General features: G+C 38.3%; 1 protein-coding gene across 1 annotated transcript in view; it reads right to left on the reverse strand.

Moving 5' to 3' along the window:
* PDSS2 (decaprenyl diphosphate synthase subunit 2) overlaps positions 1 to 21,076 on the reverse strand; it is a 259,040-nt gene that overhangs the window by 103,103 nt on the left and 134,861 nt on the right. The window contains exon 3 of the mRNA XM_032858248.1: positions 5,324 to 5,522. Coding sequence (XP_032714139.1) covers positions 5,324 to 5,522 — 199 coding nt within the window. The remainder of the gene's footprint in view (positions 1 to 5,323; positions 5,523 to 21,076) is intronic.

Consider the following 21,076-nt stretch of genomic DNA (forward strand, 5'->3'; position numbering starts at 1 on the left):
GAGGTGATACTGTATAGTTTATCATCCAAACTGGGACACTTGAGAATAAAAGGGAGTGCTAAAAAAAAAAAAATTTAACCTTTTTGAAGCATGTATTTATTAACAATTAACTTTACTCTGTTGGTGGACTTAAGTTCTATTCAAAAACCATTTTCAAAAATGAAATTTAAAAAGAAAGAAAAACATATATCCATGTACATTAAAACAAAAAAGAACTTTATATTGATTATTTGAATATTAAAAAACAGCCAGTAGAATAATTCTTTTTTTTTTTTCTTAAGATTTTATTTATTTGACAGAGGGAGACACAGTGAGAGAGGGAACACAAGATGCGGGGGTGGGAGAGGGAGAAGCAGGCTTCCCACTGAGCAGGGAGCCTGATGCGGGGCTCGATTCCAGGACCCTGGGATCATGACCTGAGCTGAAGGCAGACGCTTAATGAATGAGCCACCCAGGCACCCCTAGAATAATTATTCTTCGTATCTACTTATATACTTTAACTCATTTCTTAGCCATATCTGTCCCTAATATTATGTAACTGGCATTTCTCTGAAGAATGTGCTTTTATTTTATTTTTAAAAAGGTTTTAAGTAATCTCTACACCCAACATGGGGATTCAACCAACAACCCAGAGATAAGAGTCACATGCTTTACTGACCAAGCCAGCCAGGTGCCCCTGAAGAATGTGCTTTGAAAAATACAGCATTTTGGGGTGCCTGGGTGGCTCCGTTGGTTGAGTGTCTGCCTTTGGCTCAGGTCATGATCTCAGGGTCCTGGGATCAAGCCCCTTCTTGAGCTCCCTGCTTGTAGGGAGACTGCTTCTCTCTCTCCTCTCTGCTTATGCTCTCTCTCTCTAATGAATGGAAAAAATTAAAAAATATATATATATATATGTACATATATATATGTAATTTAAGAATAAAACTGCCAGCAATATTCTTTACAGGGCATCTTATGACTAATTTGAAATTATTGATAACTTCAACTGATTCTTATTGGTAGATCATAATATTTTTAATTGAGAAAATGCTCATTCTACAGATTCTGAGTTACTTGGTAAGCTCTGAGCAAATCTGCTAAATGGAAGAAAAACTCAATTCTAATTTTGAAAATATTGTAAAGTGTAACTATTCCAGCCCAAATATTTTCAAGGTACTGTCTTTTTGCTTCCTTCAGAGTACCTTTCTTTGACCAATTTTTTTTTTTTTAAAGATTTTATTTATTTATTTGAGAGAGAGACAGTGAGAGAGAGCATGAGCGAGGAGAAGGTCAGAGGGAGAAGCAGACTCCCCATGGAGCTGGGAGCCCAATGCGGGACTTGATCCTGGGACTCCGGGATCATGACCTGAGCCGAAGGCAGTCGTCCAACCAACTGAGCCACCCAGGCGTCCCCTTTGACCAATATTTTTATAAGACAAAGCTTGTCAAATAAATTGCCTCTATGATTCTTCTGAATGTTTTTGCTAAAATTAGATGCTACAAAATCTAGGCCTTGTCAATTTCATTTTACTCGTGTGTGTGTAATTTATTCAAAATAGCAGCCATACCAAAATATTCTTCTTGCAAGGTGAGATATTCCAAAGCACAATTATAGAATTGTAAATTTTAATCTTGGGTAGCATTTGAGATCTTACTATTTATTTTGTTCTGTTCCTCCCTTGCTTTTGTAAGGAAAAATTCCAGTGGAATTTTCATTCATTGTTTTCACTGTAATTCCCTAAAACGTTCACTATGTGTTCTATTTGTTTTTTTTTTTTTTTTTTAAGATTTTATTTATTTATTTGACAGAGAGAGATCACAAGTAGGCAGAGAGGCAGGCAGAGAGAGAGAGGAAGGGAAGCAGGCTCCCCGCTGAGCAGAGAGCCCGATGCGGGGCTCGATCCCAGGACCCTGAGACCATGACCTGAGCCGAAGGCAGAAGCTTAACCCACTGAGCCACCCAGGCGCCCCTATGTGTTCTATTTGTTGAAGACTTTAACATTTCTAATGGATTTTGAGCAAGATGTCACCAAAATCTTATGACTCATGTATAACAAAGTTAATACCGTTGTTGGGTATAAAGATTTTTTTTTAAAAAGATTTATTTATTTATTTATTTGACAGAGAGAGAGATCACAAGTAGACAGAGAGGCAGGCAGAGAGAGAGAGAGGGAAGCAGGCTCCCTGCTGAGCAGAGAGCCTGATGCGGGACTCGATCCCAGGAACCTGAGACCATGACCTGAGCCGAAGGCAGCGGCTTAACCCACTGAGCCACCCAGGTGCCCCGGGTATAAAGATTTTGAAAATCTGATTAATGGTAGGCAATAGAGACAGAAGGTACATACTGTGGTGCTGTATTTTTGTACTCAACACCAAAATCCTCAAAATCTTAGAGTTTGAAGACTTGAACATTAAAGATACTTGTAAATTATTATAATAATACCTTCTATTTCAATTAATAGAATGTTAACACTTGTTTAGATGCGATTAGGAATTATGGGTACATCATAGTGAATTCCAACTACTCCATAGTTTCGCAGTGTAGTAAGGACATTGTTTTTACCACAACACTGTGTGTGCCTCACCAACATGTGTACGTGTATTATTATTATAAACTAATATTGTGGGACGCCTGGGTGGCTCAGTTGGTTGAGCAGCTGCCTTCGGCTCGGGTCATGATCCCAGTGTCCTGGGATCAAGTCCCACATCGGGCTCCTTGCTTGGCGGGGAGCCTTCTTCTCCCTCTGCCTCTGCCTACCACTCTGTCTGCCTGTGCTCACGCTCTCTCTAACAAATAAATAAAATCTTAAAAAAAAATAAACTAATATTGTTCTCTCCTATGTAGAACCTTATTTATTTAAGTTATCTCTATACCCAGAGTGGGGCTTAAACTTATGACCCCGTGATCATGAGTCGGATGCTCTACTGACTAAGTCAGCTAAGCACCCCTTCCATGTTGTACTCTATTTTTTATTTTATTTTTTTGAAGATTTTTAAAAAATTTATTTGACAGACAGAGATCACAAGTAGGCAGAGAGGTAGGCAGTGAGAGAGGAGGAAGCAGGCTCCCTGCCGAGCAGAGAGCCCAATGCAGGACTCGATCCCAGGACCCTGAGATCATGACCTGAGCTGAAGGCAGAGGCTTTAACCCACTGAGCCCCCCAGGCGCCCCCCCATGTTGTACTTTAAACTGATTTTCCAAACTCATTCGTAATGGCTTTATCTTTGATAGAGTGTACTTCCAAAAGCTTTACCTTGGTCCCATGAGTGGATGGAAAAAATGAAACATTTTTTTGAATTAACTAAAATGATTTAATACTTTAAGTACCAGGCTAGCACTCAACTAACACTGTAATTATATAACTGTTTGTAGCATTTTTCTTCTGCCAAGGGAGCCAACAAATATAAAGTGATTGCTTACCTTTTCCTATGTACACATTAAAAACCTGTAGTCGAGAATGAGTGAAATTAATCTGGAAAAACAGGCATTTGTCTACAAGTTAGGCTTATTTTTTCAGCAGATTTGATGCTTCCTGTTTTCATGTGGTTAGTGATACCAGAATGGCCTCTGCAGTGGATAGTAAATGCCAACATTCTGTGCAAATTACACATTCCTCATCAACGTTCTCAGCACTTTAAAAAATGAAATATATAGTTTTAGCTTATTGCTGCCAAAAGGGTTTACTGCGAAAATAAAATGCTGCCAAACAAATAATTATAGGTTTATATTACACAAGCCAACATGCTCAGTCTACTTGCTACCCTCTCCGATCAGTTTCGATTTCCCACAGGTACTTCACCGATGCCCCAAAGTCCCACTGCACTTTGGGACTTGTACCTGGTAGCTTGGTGACTCTTGTAGGCCGTAGGACATTTGGAAGATACATCAAGTGGCCAGCTGGGGCAGCAATGTCAAATACTTCTACACCCGATACAGGAAGAAGTTAACAGTTAATCTAGACATTCACTGCACTTTCTTCTATGAGCAACTGCCCCGTGTTCTGTTCTTGATTGGGAGGTATATGAAAGGGTTGGGAAAAGAGATGAATTACTTCTGGTTGTCCTCCAGATTTAACATCTACATGAAAACATTCTCCACTGTACATGGGTCTCCCATTCTACTAGCCACACTAGACAAAAGCTGAGGCAGAGGTTGGAAGTATAATGTAGACATCTATGAAACCCATCCTGGCTCTTCCTAATGTAGTTATTAGTAACTGTTCTCTGTTAAAAGAAGAAAACCCAGGACAAATGTTAAGTCATTTGGAATTCTGGGACAGTGGACTTACACTGAGACTCTCCTTAGCAAATGAGGATGTACCCTCTCTTGACCTTCAGGTGAAGGAGATCTGCTTTTCTCTGTCTTCCTCCTCCTCCCTTCGTATTGACTGGAGGGAGAACATGATGGCAGCTATCCGGGGCCAAAACTACAGAGCAAGATAGGGATGGCAGAGCAGTAAGACAGAAAATGCCTTTGCTCCTGACTTCGGAGAATCAATCCAAGACTACACTGCTTAGTCCTGGATGTTTTTACGTGAGAAAGAATAAACCCTACCTTGTTTCGGCCACTGTTATTTTATAACTAAATCTAACTCAAATTCATATACAAGGATTAACTCTACAATCTTTCTAGAGAGAAGCTTGGCAGTATGTATCAAGAATGCTAAAAATGTCTAAACCTTCTGAGCCACTTTTAGGTACTTAACTGAAGAAAATAATCTGGAAGGAGGGATACTACTGTGTAAAGATGTTTACTGCAGATCTGTTTATGACAATAAAAAATTAGAAGCCACTTAAGTTCTTAAAATGAGACATTTGCTAAATAAATATTATATCTAAATAACTGAATATTATGCAACCATTAACAAGTTTGTGAAAAATGTTAGTAACATGGGAAAATACACACATCATAATATGAAGTAGGAAAAAACGGGCAGGATTATACATGTAAGTTCTTATAAATGTAAGTTCTCACCTATGTTACAAAAAATTCACATATATAAGGTAGGAGTAAGCAAGCAAAAAGCTTGAAAGGAAATACATCACAATATTAATAACAGTGATTATCTCTGGATAGTGAGGTAATATAGGTAGTATCTGTTTATATATATATTCTCTGTGTTAACTATTTAACAGTATTCTATAATGAACAAATCATTATAACCAGAAAAAAAATTAATTTCAAAATTCTTTGCTCGCATTTATCAGCTTTACAGGTGTTGACACTGCCACCACCATCATTACAATTTTACTGAGCATCTCCATGTGGGGAGCTGGGGCAGCGGGGTGCACAGACCTCCACACCTGAAAGTCATCCAGGCACGAGTAACCTGCCCGCCATTACCTTGGTGTTCTGTAGCAACGCTAGTCCATTGCAGGCATTTGCTAGAAGAAAGTCTCCACTCAGGATAGCTATTTTATTTCCAAATTGCATGTCTTTCAGTGGTCCATCAGAAGATTGCAGCTCATTTAAATTTACTATGCCACGATGCACGAGGAGAGCAGTATGGATAAGTTCTGTGATCTCTGCCAAACTTCTTTGACTGAAATATGAAGGTGAGACTTGGCTGAGTGTCAAGAATACCACCATATCAGTAATGGCAGACTTCAGTGCTCAACAGCAAACTATTTCAGTGACTAGTCCCTCTCCCTCTTTTTTTTTTGAGACTATTCCTTTTTAATGAAGTTTTAATTTTTTTAATTTTTTAATTTTTTTAAAAGATTTTATTTATTTGACAGACAGAGATCACAAGTAGGCAGAGAGACAGGCAGAGAGAGAAGGGGGGAAGCAGGCTCCCCGCTGAACGGAGAGCCTGATGTGGGGCTCGATCCCAGGACCCTGGGATCATGACCTGAGCCGAAGGCAGAGGCTTTAACCCGCTGAGCCACCCAGGCACCCCTTAATGAAGTTTTTAATAGAGGCCTCTCCACTGAGCAGTTTTAGATCTATAAGCAGATCTTGACATGTTCCTTCCCTAGAACATTCCTCACCCTCCCTCTCATGAATAAACAGGACTCCCAGAGAGAAGCTGCTAGTGGGGCGACCCTCTACAGTTCCATTTAGATACTCTGCTACCAGCATACCCTTCCCATCTCCACAATTTTAGGATTTCTGAAATTCCCTTCTAATACCTAAAGAAACTCCAGTTTAAGGGGGACCATAAACCTTGTCAGGCATTAAGTTAAACACTTTCATATGTTATCTTTTTAAATTCTAATCCAAAGCTATGGGATTTGAAGGTGAATAAAATGTGGTCTCTTTCTTCAAAGACCTTACATATCAGAATAAAAACCAAGATATATACCTACAGTAGTGAATAAAACAGAGAAGGCCCTGGAGAAGTTTATAGTATAGTACTGTCTCAGATGGGATGTCAAGAAATGTTTCTTTTCTTTTCCCTTTTTTTAAGATTTTACATACTTATTTGAGAGAGAGAAGAGAGAAAGAGAGAAAGAGCACTAGAGGGGGTTATAGGGGGAGGGGCAGACGGAGAGGGAGAAGTAGGCTCTCAGCTGAGCAGAGAGCCTGACTTGGGGCTCGATCCCAGGACCCCAGGATCCCATGACCCTGGGATCCTAGGACTCCGTGATCATGACCCCAGCTGAAGACAGATGCTGACCAACTGAGACACCTAGGTGCCCCAAAATATTTCTTTTCTTATACTTTTCTATACTTTGTACATTTTCTACAATGACAAAACCATTATCTTAAAATCATAAAAGCCCAAACAATTATTAAAATACTTAAATTTCATAACCATCCTATGGTAGGTATTACTAACTCCTTTTTATAGGTGAGAAAATCGTTGCACACTGTTAAATGACTTTCCCAAAGGCATACAGTAATACAGAGCTGGAAATCTGTTGAAATTGGTTACAGATGACTTCATGTGAATCACACCACTTGGTTTCCATGCTCCTGTGTTGTCCTTTCCACACTGACTCTGGGCTTAGCCATGTGACTGAATCACACTTCGTCACATCCATGTCACGTCTCCTCCTTGATTAATTCTGAGTTGATTAGCTGACTTGCCTGGTCAGCTGGATGTCAGTAAATGTGGGACAAAGAAGATGGGTGAGTATTTTTGCATTGGGGCTACTCTCTTGGAATGCTGTCCTGACACTACATGTGAAGAAGCCTCATTGGGCCTCCTTGAGAATGAAAGACAACATGAAGGGAAGAAAGACCAGCTTTCCTACCCATGCTCACCCTCCAGCTGACCTACCAGCTAAATGCAGCCACATAAATAAATCCAGGAGAAACTAGCAGAGGAGCAGTCCAGCCAACCCACAGAACTATGAAAAGTGAAATGTTTCCTGTTTTAAGCCACCAAGTTTTGGGGTAGTTTGTTATGCAACAGATAACTGATAGGGACTTCAAAATCCAACCTATTTCCACTATACCAGGGTGCTCCCTAGATTGCCAGTTGCAAGATTTTAAAATTTTCTCTGAAGAAGGTAAATTTGTGCTGGCTCTTGAATGACAGGTATGATTTCTACAGCTGGAGAGAAGGGGCAGACACAACAGTAGGAATTAGGAACCCCAGAATGAGGAAGAATAGGAATCAAGGTTGGGTGAAGGCAAGAGGGGAAAACATGACCAGAGGGTGAGGAGGTCATTTTGGTAAGAGCATAGGGTCTGTGTGGTTAAGTGAGAAGTAGGAATTAGAGCTAGATTATAGCAAGTTAAAGGGTCTGTATTTTGTTACACAGGCAGTGTTTTTGAGAAGGAGGGATGATATATTTTTTTAAAGTGATTTAGGAAAAATATTCTGAAAGTGATATGTAGAAAAATCTGAAAAAGTAGACAGTGAAAGTAGAGACATCAGTGAGGGAGGAAGCTATTACAAAGGCCCAAGGGAAATGTAACAAAAGGGCTTGACCTAAAGGTCAAATTTAAGCATTTGAACTAGGACAACCTTAAACATGGAGACAAATAAATATAAAATAATCAAATAATAAATATGAGACTTTTTAATCCTATATTAAAGACTACTGAGAAGTTAACAGAAAACATTTAAAAATAAACAAAAGGAGCTAACATTTAGAATTAGCCTTTATAAAAGTAACTGAAAGAAAGGAAGAAAATTTTATCTCAAGAAAGATACGGTACTAGTTTAAACAACTATGACATGATAGTTACATAAAGGTACAATTATATAAGATTAAGGAGCCAAATAACTGGGCAGCTATAAAAGAAAAATCATATTTTTAGGGTGCCTGGGTGGCTCAGTGGGCTAAAGCCTCTGCCTTCGGCTCAGGTCATGATCCCAGGGTCCTGGGATCGAGCCCCACATCAGGCTCTCTGCTCAGCAGGGAGCCTGCCTCCCCCGCCCCCACCTGTCTCTCTGCCTACTTGTGATCTCTGTCTGTCAAATAAATAAATAAAATCTTAAAAAAAAAAGAAAAATCGCATTTTTAATTTCTTTTGTTAAAAAAAAAGTAAAAGAATATGTAAAAATGACCCAGTGTATATAAGGTACTTGATTACAAATTGGGGGAGTAGGAGAACACGAACCAGTGAGTTAAATAGCTTCTAAATAAAGAATATATTCATAGTGTAGATGGAAACCTCACTACATCCCAAAGAAAATCACCAATGATAGAGGCTTAGAAGACTACTGAGAAGTTAACAGAAAACATTTAAAAACTAACAAAAGGAGTTAACATTTAAAATTATCTTTTAAAAAAGTAACTAAGAGAAAGGAATAAAAACATATTTTATTAGTATCCTGTTCACTAATTTATAATACCAACACTGTAAAAATCCATAAAAAAGTCACATTTCACAAAAATCACACAATGGGACTGTCAGCAAGTGTATAACTTAGGAAGGGTTAAGCACTGGACAGATGTTTCATTCAGTCAGCTTATGAAAGAACATAATAACCATGTATGCAAGAAGTTGTAGGTGTTTTGAATTCCTCTGAGGCTGAAACCAAATAATTGTGAGCTTTTATTTATCATTTTTTAAAGATTTTCTTTATTTATTTGACAGACAGAGATCACAAGTAGGCAGAGAGCCTGACGTGAGACTCGATCCCAAGACCCTGAGATCATGACCTGAGCTGAAGGCAGAGGCTTTAACCCACTGAGCCACCCAGGCGCCCCAATTGTGAGCTTTTAAAGAAAAACATCTATAATCATAAAACAGCATTCATTAAATAAATAGCAATCTTTAAATGCCACGTGGTCAGAATCAACAAAAACAATTGTAATAGTAAAAGTGAAAAGCCTTAATTTGTACAGTACGCCCCATTTACAAAGAACTTTCGTTTCTATTATCTACTTGTGATTCTAATTACAGCAGGTCTAGGGAGGTTAAGTACTTGATCAAGAATATTCAGTTTGTAAAGGACAAAGCTGGAACTCAGAGCCACCTTATCATAATGACCAATGATAATTTAAAATGTTTATTTGCAAATGAACTGTAAATGAGAAGGGAAAAAAGGCCCAAGTTACCAATGTTACCAACACTGGTATATGCCCACCCAAACTTGTCCAATTTTGATCCCTAGTTCTAAGCACTACAGAAGAGAATTTTCCTTTTTTTTTTTTTTTAATTTAAGATTTTATGTATTTATTTGACAGAGAAAGAGAGAGAGAGAGAGAGCACAAGCAGGGGAGCAGCAGAGGGAGAGGGAGAAGCAGGCTCCCTGTAGGGAGCCCAAAGTGGGGCTGGATCCCAGGACTCTGGGATCAAGACCTGAGCAGAAAGCAGACGCTTAACCAACTGAGCTACCCAGGTGCTCCAGAGGAAGATTTTCTAGGAGAAAATAAATTATGAATAGATTTGACTCCTTTTGTTCATAATAACTTGGAAAAGTAATCAACTTGTTTCCCAATCATTTGATCAGAACCAACTCAAGTGATTTAGCCAGTCAGAAAATCTGGATAACAGTTCTACTTCTGCCTATGACATCACACAGTTCACCAACTCTGAGGTGCGCAGTCTTCTCGTCACTGAAGGAGAAACAATTCCTTCCAGTTCCCAAATCCTATGATTCAGGGATTGATTGACTGACTGATTTTAAAGATTTTATTTATTTATTTGACAGACAGCACAAGCAGGGGAATCGGCAGGCAGAGGGAGAAGCAGCAGCAGGCTCCCTGCTGGGCAAGGAGCTCAATGTGGAGGGGCAGCAGCGGGGGGCGGGGGTGGAGGGGGGCGGCGGCGGCTCTAGATCCCAGGACCCTAGAATCACATCCGGAGCCAAAGGCAGTTGCTTAACCGAATAAGCCACCCAGGTGCCCCCAATTCAGGGATTTAAAAGTTAGCTAGACTGGCAGTTAACAGTTACAAAGAGACCAAAATATTGCTATTAACACTACTTTTTTATAGAAAATAGAAATGAAATGATTTGTCATCTTTGAAATCTGTCCTGCAATTCCACTATCCGGTAGTGTGCTCTCAATTTCTAAGATTTTATCATCAGATAAACAGCTCCAGATCACATTATGCCAGCGTATAATTTAGCGTATAGCAGAGAAGTAGTGACAGTATGAAAGAATCTGGGGAATTTTTCTTCTCATTATCTTATTCCTGTTTTAGCCAACCAAAACAATCTAGTAAACTTTCAACATACTGGGTTTTAAAAATTATCTTAAATAAAAGTCTTCATGCCATTTTATGTACATATATTTTCGTACTCTTGGGTATTTTTCATGCTAAATCTTGATTGGAAAAGAGTCACAAATGAATACCACTTATGTTAAATAATCAGAGTAGGGAAGTAATTACCACATTGAATGAAACTGAGGATTAATCAATGTTTCTACAAAAATTTTCACCAAATCACTTTCAGTTACACTAAACAACTTCATCTGTTCTGGTCCATTTTTTCCCCAACATTTCTCCAAATTTTTTTTAGCATCCTAGGTTTTAGACGTAATGATAGCAGCCATTGCTAGTCACCTATCCATTTTTATGTTCCTCATTACCAATGTATCTTTGATTATATATGGAGTGACAATGGACTCACTTAAAAATACCTCTCCAAGATCCCCTGAGGCCAGTAGTGATCATGTAGCACAGTCTGGCCAAAGATTGTAAGCAGAAATCTACTAGGAGGAGTTTCTGAGACATCTCCTGAGTTCCTGATGTTAGGGGACAGAGTCAGTTGGTGTGTTGTGTACTTCTGGAAATTTGGGCTTACCCCTTCTTCCTGTCTAGAAGATGGCCCAAATACCTTCCTGCCTAGAGGATGGCCCAGAAGAGACCTAAGGATCCTAAAGGGGGCCCCCAACCTAAGGACGGTAGAGCAGAAAGAACAGAGAAGCTCGGGGCCCTAATGACTTACTTCTTCGAGGGCTATACCAGCTCTGATACGTTCACCTCTAGACTTCTTGTTAGTGTAGATAAACACTGCATTCTTTTAAGCTACTGTTGTTAGAGTCCTGTTATATGCAGTCAATAGCTTCCTAAAAGCTAGTAAAAATTATACCATAAAAGATGGCAAAGATATTTTATGTTCATATTTATGCACTCTGGTTTTATTCACTTAGTATTTCTTAGAGGGCCCCTGGCTGGTTTGGTTGGTGGAATGTGTGATTCTTGGTCTTGGGGCCATGAATTGGAGCCGCACACTGGGTGTAAAGATTACTTAAAAAATTTTAAGAGTTTTAAAAAATATTATCTCTTGGAGATAGTTCTACATCATTTACAGAGAATCTCCCTATTCTACTTACCATTTCTACAGAAGTCCACTGTACGGGTGAGTGACACAACTTATTTTTTTTTTCATACAACTTTTGTTGCTACAGGGTGAGTGATAAATATACTTTTCTATGAAGAATTTTTAGGACTCAGTCCAAGTCTTCCCGTACTTTCCTAGAGTTAACCCCTTCTGTGCTCAAAAGTCTCTGAATGGAGTGTTATTTACTGTACTATCCTATAATTATTTCTTTAGCCATCTATCTTCCTGCTACCCTTCTCCCTCACTGCACTGTAAATTATACTATCCCATTTCTCTAGGCTGCCTACAAATGCTTGTTAAATGAGTAACTCTAATTATCAGTCAATCTTATAAAGGTATTGTGGATTATTATGATTCTTAGTTTCAAAAGGGAAGGATGAGATCAACTACAAAGTCAGGCTCATAGAATCAGAGTTCAAAGTGACCCCAGAGGTCAATTAAGCTCAATTAGCCCCATCCAGGGATGAGTATAACTACCTCACAGGAACCAGGTCTGCTGATAAGCAGTTTTAATTATTAGAAATTTTTCTTTATATTAACTTGAAATCTTTTCAAATGTTTTACATGTTTAAGCTGGCGTTAAAACAGTAGAAGGGTCAATTGTGTTTCACTATACAGGCAAGGGAGGTAAAAGACAATGAAGCCTTCTTTCCCTTTATTTTTTTTTTTACCTTTTTCTTCCTCCTTCCCTCCTTGCTTTCCTTCTTTTTGAGAGGTTAAACTATAGCAAAGAAAAGTACAGATAGTAATATAACAAATACATAATATTCCATTTGGAAATAACAAAGGTTTATACTTTGTCATTTTTAACTGTTTTTAAAGATGCATTTTTTAAAAAACCTTTTTATTCTGAGAATTTTAAAATATACCGAAGTAGAAAATTTGGCATAAAGAACCTCTGTGGACTCTAATCTTGCTTCAGCCATACCTTTCACTCTTCTTGCCGACTATTTTGAAGTAAATGCCAGGTATCATCTCATTTCATCTGAAAATATTTCAAATATCCTATTTTTTTAAATGCCTAAGAGCAATTATGGTTCCAACTTACTAAATTATTTATTACTAGAAATGAAAAAGATCAGAAATTAATTACTAAATTAATTATTACTTTGAACCAATTAACTACTGTATGCTAAGTATTTTATGAAAAATAATTTTGCAAGCATAACAATAATTCAGTTAACAGATTAATAAATAAGATAATGTCAAACTCACAACAACTTCTGAGGTAAGCATTATTATCTCTACCATACAGAAGGGAGATGGGCTGGTAGGCTAACTGACTTGCTCAAGTTCATATAGCTAGTGAACTACAGAGCCACAAGCTTGGGGCTCTCTGATTTCTAAATCCCAGGCTCTTTGCATATCAGTGGAAAACTAAGAAAAATCCCAAATACAAAATGTACAAAATTGAGGGTTTTCTAAAAGTATTAAACTGGTAGGCAAGAGTTATTTATTTAAAATCACAAGATTTTTTTTTTAACTAGAAAACTTTTATGATGTGAGAATAAATTTGAAAATGTCAGAGAAACTTTTGGAAAAGGCCTGCCATTCTAGATTTCAAAATTTATAATTAAGTTATTGCAACTTAAAAAAGTATAGTAATATCATGATAATGATAATATTAGAAATAATGATGAATATTATTAGAAATAATGATAATATTAGAAATATTATCATTATTATATTAGAGATATAATTTTATATTATCAAATATTATATATATATTATATATATATTAGAAATAATGATAATATTAGAAAAAACTAATAGATTAGTGGAATGGAATCCAGAAAGAGATCCAAATGTATTTGGAAAACTACTAATGGTAAGGATAACATTTCAAATTGTTAGGGAAAAGATGGATTATTTCTACAGAAGATGTTAGCACAAATGGCTGTCAGTTCAGGGAAAAAAATAATAAAGTTATATACCTATCCTGCATCATAGATAAAAATATATTTAGATAGATTAAAGATCTAAATGTGAAAAACTAAAAATTTAGGAAACCATTCTTAATGATCTTGGGGGGAGAAAGCCTTGTAAAATAAAATGGGAAGTCAGGAAGCCGTAAGAAAAATAATGGGTAAATCTGAGGAGTTAGAATGTACAAAAATGTTTATTAGTGAAATAAAACATAAAAAAAGACTCAGGCAAATAGAGACTTGAAATAAAGTATTTGCAACACATACAGCAGACAAAAGATTGTATTCAAAATATGAGTGGAGCTTACTGGACAAGAAATTAATAAGAAACAGATAAACAGCTCAAGCGCAAAATAGGAAAGGATATGAAGAGGTAATTTCAGAAGAAACACAAATGGCAAAAAAAAAAAAAACATACAAAATGATGCTCAACCTCACTAATAATTTGAAAAAGGAGTATTATAAAAATGAGATAATATTTTTAGTCCATTAGCTTTGCAAAAATAGAAAAGATAGAAATGAATAAGTAGGAAGATGAAGACACATGTAATCCATCACTCTGGTCCTCCACTTAAAACCTGCCAGTGGCTCCCCATCTCATTCAGGGTAGATGCCAAAGTCCCTATAATGGACTCCAAGGTCCAACACAATCTGTTCCAGTTCCTCTACCTCCTTACCCCTCTGAATTCATGTTACCCTCTTTCCTCCTTGCTCACTCTTCCCCAGCTACAATACTTCTCTTTGACTTTCCTTGAACATGCCAAGGCTGTTCTCACCACAGTGCCTTTGCCCTTTCCTCTGTCTGTTCCAGTCTTCCCTTATGTATCTAACAAAACTTAATCACTTGCTTCCTTTAGGTCCCCACAAAGTATACCTGCTCAGAATGCCTTCTTTGACCACTTCACTATAGCAGTGACCCTCCCATACCCACCAGATGTCCCTACTCCACTTCCTGCTTCCCCCCAACCCCCTCATTGCACTTCTAGTCCTCTGACATGCTAGCTGTTTTGTCTGTGTTTTGTTTCCCTCTTCACAGCCCCACAGAAAGGAAGCTCCAGAAGGGCAAATGGGGGTTAATGGAGAAAAGCACATAAGAGCAAAAGAATTCTTTAACCCATTTTTTTTTAAGATTTTATTTATTTATTTGACAGACAGAGATCACAATTAGGCAGAGAGGGAGGCAGAGAGATAAGAAGGGAAGCAGGCTCCCTGCTGAGCAGAGAGCCCGATGCGGGGCTCGATCCTAGGACCCTGGGATCATGACCTGAGCCGAAGGCAGAGGCTTTAACCCACTGAGCCACCCAGGCGCCCTGAGCAAAAGAATTCTTAAAATATACTTTAGGTGTGCCTCGGTGGTACAGTTGGTTAAGGATCCAACTCTTGGTTTCAACTCGGTCATGATCTTGGAATTTTAAGACTGAGCCCTGCATCAGGCTCTGCACTTAGCACAGAGTCATCTTTAAAAATAACACTTTAAAAAAATACCCAAATATCAAAAATATCAAGACATATGAACTATAATAGAAAGGAAAAGTATATGTTTTCAATGTAAGGTAAAAGAATCTTTCTTGCTGATAACCTTTAATCATAACTGTTAAATACTGATTTTTGGATAAGTGCGCCAGACCCAAAGGTCCAAGAAGTTCATTCAATTCATTGCAATAATTACAAAAACATAATAATTTTCTTATTCTCCCGTTTACTCATGTTGAAAACCTAAGCGAAGATGGAACTTTGAATTTTGAATTTGTCATGATCACAGGATTCAAAATGAATGTTGTTTCATTCCTACATTTGGACATGAGAAATCTGATTAAAAACAGGCTAATCTGAAACCAGAAATCTCAATCACTGAAAGCAAAATGCCAAAGCTGTAGGCCCTAGTAACGACGACCTCCAAATAGAGATTGAATCAGAGGTTCAAGGGCTGTACAGAATAACCAGGTCTTATTTCCAGCTCTGACCACACATGCTAAGAAATCATTGAAAATGCTAAGGGCTCTGTGTCTCTTTTAGGAAAACTCACCCGAAAATGTAAGTTAGAGGCCGGTCTCATTCAAGGAGATTCAGTATCTGAATTTATGTTAAAATCTTGCCATGACATGAAAATATAAGATATAGAAGTATGTGTGTGGCGGGATAGGGGGAGACAAAAATCCTTAAGTAGTATTTCAACAGAAACCTTTACTTATTTTTTTTTTTAAGATTTTTATTTATTTATTTATTTGACAGAGATAGAGCACAAGTAGGCAGAGCAGCAGGCAGAGGGAGGAAGCAGGCTCCCCGCTGAGCAGGGAGCCGGATGCGGGGCTGGATCCCAGGAATCACGACCTGAGCCAAAGGTAGACTCTTAACAGACCAAGCCACCCAGGAGTCCTCAATAGAAACCTTTAAAACAAAGTTCTCTCAGGGTGCCTGGATGGCTCAGTGGGTTGAACATCCACCTCTTGATCTTAGCTCAGGCCTTGATCTTGGGGTCATGAGTTCAAGCCCTATGTTGGGCTCCATGCTGGGCATGGATCTTACTTAAAATAAATAAGTAAATAAATAAAAATAAAACAAAGTCCTCCCATATATAATTCTGAATAACTGGTAGTTTTGCAGAAATATAATTTTAAAATAATCCCAGCTTAACACAAAGATTTCTGTCTCTTGATTTTTTTCTAGAAAGCAAGCTTAGTATATTTTAGATTTTTAAGTAAAAACTGTACATATTTAACATGTACAACATAATGTTTTGATAAACATATACACACTGAAATAATTACTATGGTCAAGCTAATTAACATGCCCATCTCCTCACAGTTACTCTCCCCTCTTTTTTTTTTTTTAAAAAAAGCTCAGTATTGATGTGTTCTGTAATTAGTTCCCTCCATACCTGTCAACCAATCTACAAAGAAAGGAGCTGCCTTCAGCGGTGGCAGTCATACTTGAGAAAGCAGATGATGTTGAGATTCAGTAAGGAGTCACCGCAGTTATTACTAGAAATTAGCCAACCGAAATAAAATCTGCAATACATTTTCTCTTTATGCACGAACAGAATAAGGCTCCACTTAGTGATCAACTAACACTGAAACTAGTAAAGCATAACCAAGCCAGGTGACTTACTGTATTTAAGAACATTAAAAAAAAAAAACAGAACATCATTTTGAATAACTAGACACAAACTTGACTGTCAACACATAATTATCCTGCAGGTCAATGAGATGTTTATGATGAGGTGGGAGAAAGCGTGGCCAGTGAATATTCTCTGGTCTCTGAACATAGTTTAAGCTGGGTTGTTTTCTGCCAGAGAAGCAAAGGGAAAGCATAGCTAGGCATCCTTATCTAGGTCTCGAAAAGTACTTTTCCATTTGGGTATCACAAAAGGGGTTAAAAATACTCCAGACTACCAAAAAAAAAAAAAAAAAAAAAAGCCTAACAAGACATCTGGGTGCTGTGACTGTCACTGTCAGGGCAGCCCTCGGAGGGAATGCCCATATCAATTCGGTTTATCAGATGGACAGCTGATCAACATTAAACAGACTTGCTCTGGGCAGACTGAGCTGAGCTCCCTGACATGAATTCCAATGAGAGCCCTCTGCACTCTACCACTGCGCTCTGCCATTTTTTACTGTTGCAGCTCCCCGGACATATGGGAATCCCTAGTGATGAGCACATAAAGCTACCTCTAACTCAAGTGACGGCTCATTTCCCCTGGCTGAAGGCAGACATTAATATCCTGAGGAGATCAGACCTGCCTCCCTGACCCCCATCTACCGAAGCAAAACGACTGTCCTATTTCTTCATTTAATAAGCTTTTAATGAAGAAAACCCAAACCCCCTCTCTGACTGCCGCACAGTTCTACATGAAAAGGTTATACAAATACATCTGATTCTGGGTCAAAGTTTTCCAAAATGTGTGTCTCCCTCCCCACTGGAGAGGGGATTTTGTCACTCGCCCGCCCATGGCACTCATTCTTCTGCTGCAGTCCAGGACTCGGGCTCTCTGCTCCGATAATTATCCACTGTCTCCACATGATGGCAGGTGGAGGATGAGAGAAGTGATTACAAACAGCACGCGGGTGTCTCCATTTTCTTACAAACCTCTATCTTCGAAGGGGCATCATGGAGCTCTGGAAACTGCTTTGGGCACAACCCGACTGGGCCAAATGACAGGCCAGTGACAACCCAGAGAGTACGCAAGAAAATACTTCAGAGCGAAATTCGAATGGAAGGAAACTAACAGTATTTGTTGAATTGGGAGGTGGCCTACACTCTGGGGAGGATAAAAGGAAGGATATGTGATGGCAGGAGGTGACAAGGAGGTTTTCACCTGTGAATCATGGCGCTTGCTTATAGACGAGGGGACTCTGAATCATTACTGAAGTTCAGTGCTGAGCCCGTGGCCCACTGCCAGGGCTCCGTGAGCTCTGAATTGCTTCATGAGAGGCTAAAGTTGGAATTTTCCCTTCTTTAGAGAGCAAGTAGGGGCTAGGAGAAATGTGAAAGCTGCATGTTAAATGGGGCACAGGAAGCACTGTAGGAAGGATATGTCATTCTCAAAGACCTCTCCAACTAAGGAACAGAAGGCAGGGATGGACTGGAGAGGGAGCCTTGGTTGGCTTCCCTTAGACCACCAAATGTGTCTGAGGCTGGAAAACGGGAAGGTGAGGTGAGCATAAAGGGGCAAAGATCCATTTCTGATGGAAAACGGTGTCAAGGCATAGGGTGTATGTGGATATGCATTAAATTAGATTGCTTACGTGGCTATCTAATGGACCCAGTATCAAGAGTCTTAAGAAAAAATCCTAAATGTTCCCCCAAATATTTCACCAGGTCTTTTCACGTATAAAAGTAGAGTGTTTCTCACCAGCATGTTTACACTACAGACAATAGAAGAAACCCATGGCAGGTACCCAGCAAGCAGACAATGGCACAGTTCATAACCTACTACATCCCAGATATTATAATTTTTACATAGCATCTCATTTAATCTTCACCAAGTTTAGTTATTAACCCAGTTTTATAGATGGGGAAATGGATTTCCACAGGGGAAAGAAAGGCCAGTGAGTCTCTATAGAAAACATTACCCAGGAGAGGCAAAGATATACAATCTGAATGTTAAATGGAAAGAATATTTAAAATCAAATGACACTTTCAAGTATCTCTTTAAACGATTAGATCCTACAAAATACTCCTACTACCATTCATCCTACAAAATACTCCTATTACCATGCATCCTACCATGCATCCTACAAAATACTCCTATTAACATGCATAAACCTATTTTCAGTACAGATACAGCTATAAAAATTCTTAGTATGGTCACCGGAGGCTATTTTTTTCCCCCAAACAGCTTTATTGAAATATAATTTACATATAAAATTCACCTGTTTTAAGAGCACAGTTCAATGCATTTTAGTATTTACAAAATTGTCAACCATCACTACAATGTAATTTTAAACTTTTCCATCACCCTAAAAAAACAAACCTTATGCTCATTTAGAGCCATTCTTTATTTAGGCTAGTTGTCTTGATTTTCACTTTAATATTTCAAGTATTTGGAATTTTTAAAGAAATTAAGTATAAAGGAGAGCAACAGAAAATGGAAATGTCAACGTAACTTTTCCTAAGAAGAATATTACAATCTGTGGTAAACATATAATGTGCACATGATATATATATTCTCCAAAGCCAAATGAATGACTGACCAATCCAGTAGGTGTCTGAAAGCCATTAAGAAAAAAATTTCTTCTTTAAGATTTTTAAAGATTTTATTTATTTATTAGAGAGAGAGAGTGAGGACGAGGAGAGGAGCAGAGAGGAAGGGAGAGGGACAAGCAGCGGAATATGGACCCAACACAGGGCTTGATCTCACAACCCTGAGATCATGACCCTGAGATCATGACCTGAGCTGAAACGAGGTGTCCCGGTAATACTTGTTTTTAGAAAACAGACTATAAGGTATTTCAAAGGATCAATGCAGAAAATGGCATCCACATATAATTGTCAAGCAAATTACTTTGAAAGGCAAATGTATACCATTTGTTTATGCACAAAAAAATAAACCTTATTATTTTATGTTCACACTTCATTCCCCACGTAACCCTTAAGCTTCACATTTCTTCTTTAGTGCGTTTTCTGTTTACAACCACAGAAATAACAGAAAATGTTCCAAAGGCTGCCACAGCCCGGCAAGCAAAGGAGTAATATATATACAAAGTAATAAAAAAGTCTGGAGTTGGGGGCATCTGGGTGGCTTAGTCTGTTAAATGTCTGCCTTTGGCTCAGGTCATGAGCAGAAATGTCACATTTCAGCTCAGGGTACTAAGATCAAGCCCCATGTCAGGCACCCTGCTCAGCGGGAAATCTGCTTCTCCTTCTCCCTTTGACCCTTCCCCCTGCTTGTGCTCTTGCTTGTGCACATGCGCTCTCTCTCTCTCTCTCTCAAAAATGAATAAAAAACCTTAAAAGTCCACGTTGTAATTTAGATGTTATTAAAAGATAACTCTACTCATTCTTTCAAATTATATCACTTTATTTAATTCCAATATGGGCTTAATGTGTGTTCACTGGGATAGAAATCCACAACAACTACTGATTTCAAGTGAAATAAGTGTGCCATCCAAATTTTGGTTTCACAGAAAAGTGATACAGGGAGATTAAAAGATGAGATTCAAACTCACCTTTTTTTTTTTTTTTAAGATTTTATTTATTTATCTGAGAGAGAGAGAGAAGAGAGCAAGTGAGAGAGCACAAGCAGGGGGAGTGGGAGAGAAGAAGTAGGTTGAGCAAGGGAGCCTGATATAGGGCTCAATCCCAGGACTCCGGGATCATGACCTGAGCCCAAGGCTTAACCAACTGAGCCACCCAGGCAGGCTCCCCTAAAACTCACCTTTTTAAAACATCACAACTATCAAATGGTCTACTTAGAAAAATGCAGCATATAAGTCAGATGAACATACCCTTAATGTAAAAAAAATTGGAACAATATAAAAGTCTACAGAGCTAAGCTGTTCAATATGCTGGACACTACCCACATGAAGCCAGTAAGCACTTGATCCATGCTGGATCCAAATCTAGATTTCTTATAACCATTAAAGACTTTGTACCAAAAAATTAAAAAAAAAATCCCAGTAATAAGTGTTTTACATTGATGACATGTTGAAATAATATTTTAGATATATTAGCTTAAATAAAATATAATACTAGTATTAATCTCACTTGCTTGTTTCCTTTTATATTTTTGGTGTGGCTACAGCAAATTTAAAATTCTATTTCTACGGGGCTCCACCAGGTTCACCACCCCTCCGTCCTGCTACCTTCCTTAGAAGTTATCTTTCTTATAGCTTAGCACATTTTCTTTCAGACTTTTGCTATATGTTTAAAATGTATGTTTATAAATAGCAAATGCATTTACAAACACAGCAAATGCTACACATTTTCCAATAAAAATGAGTTCATTCATACTTACTGTACTGTCACCTGCTTTAC

Source organism: Lontra canadensis, unplaced genomic scaffold, assembly GCF_010015895.1.
Source record: "Lontra canadensis isolate GAN:19392208 unplaced genomic scaffold, GSC_riverotter_1.0 scaffold14, whole genome shotgun sequence".
In the NCBI taxonomy this organism is placed as follows: Eukaryota; Metazoa; Chordata; class Mammalia; order Carnivora; family Mustelidae; genus Lontra; species Lontra canadensis.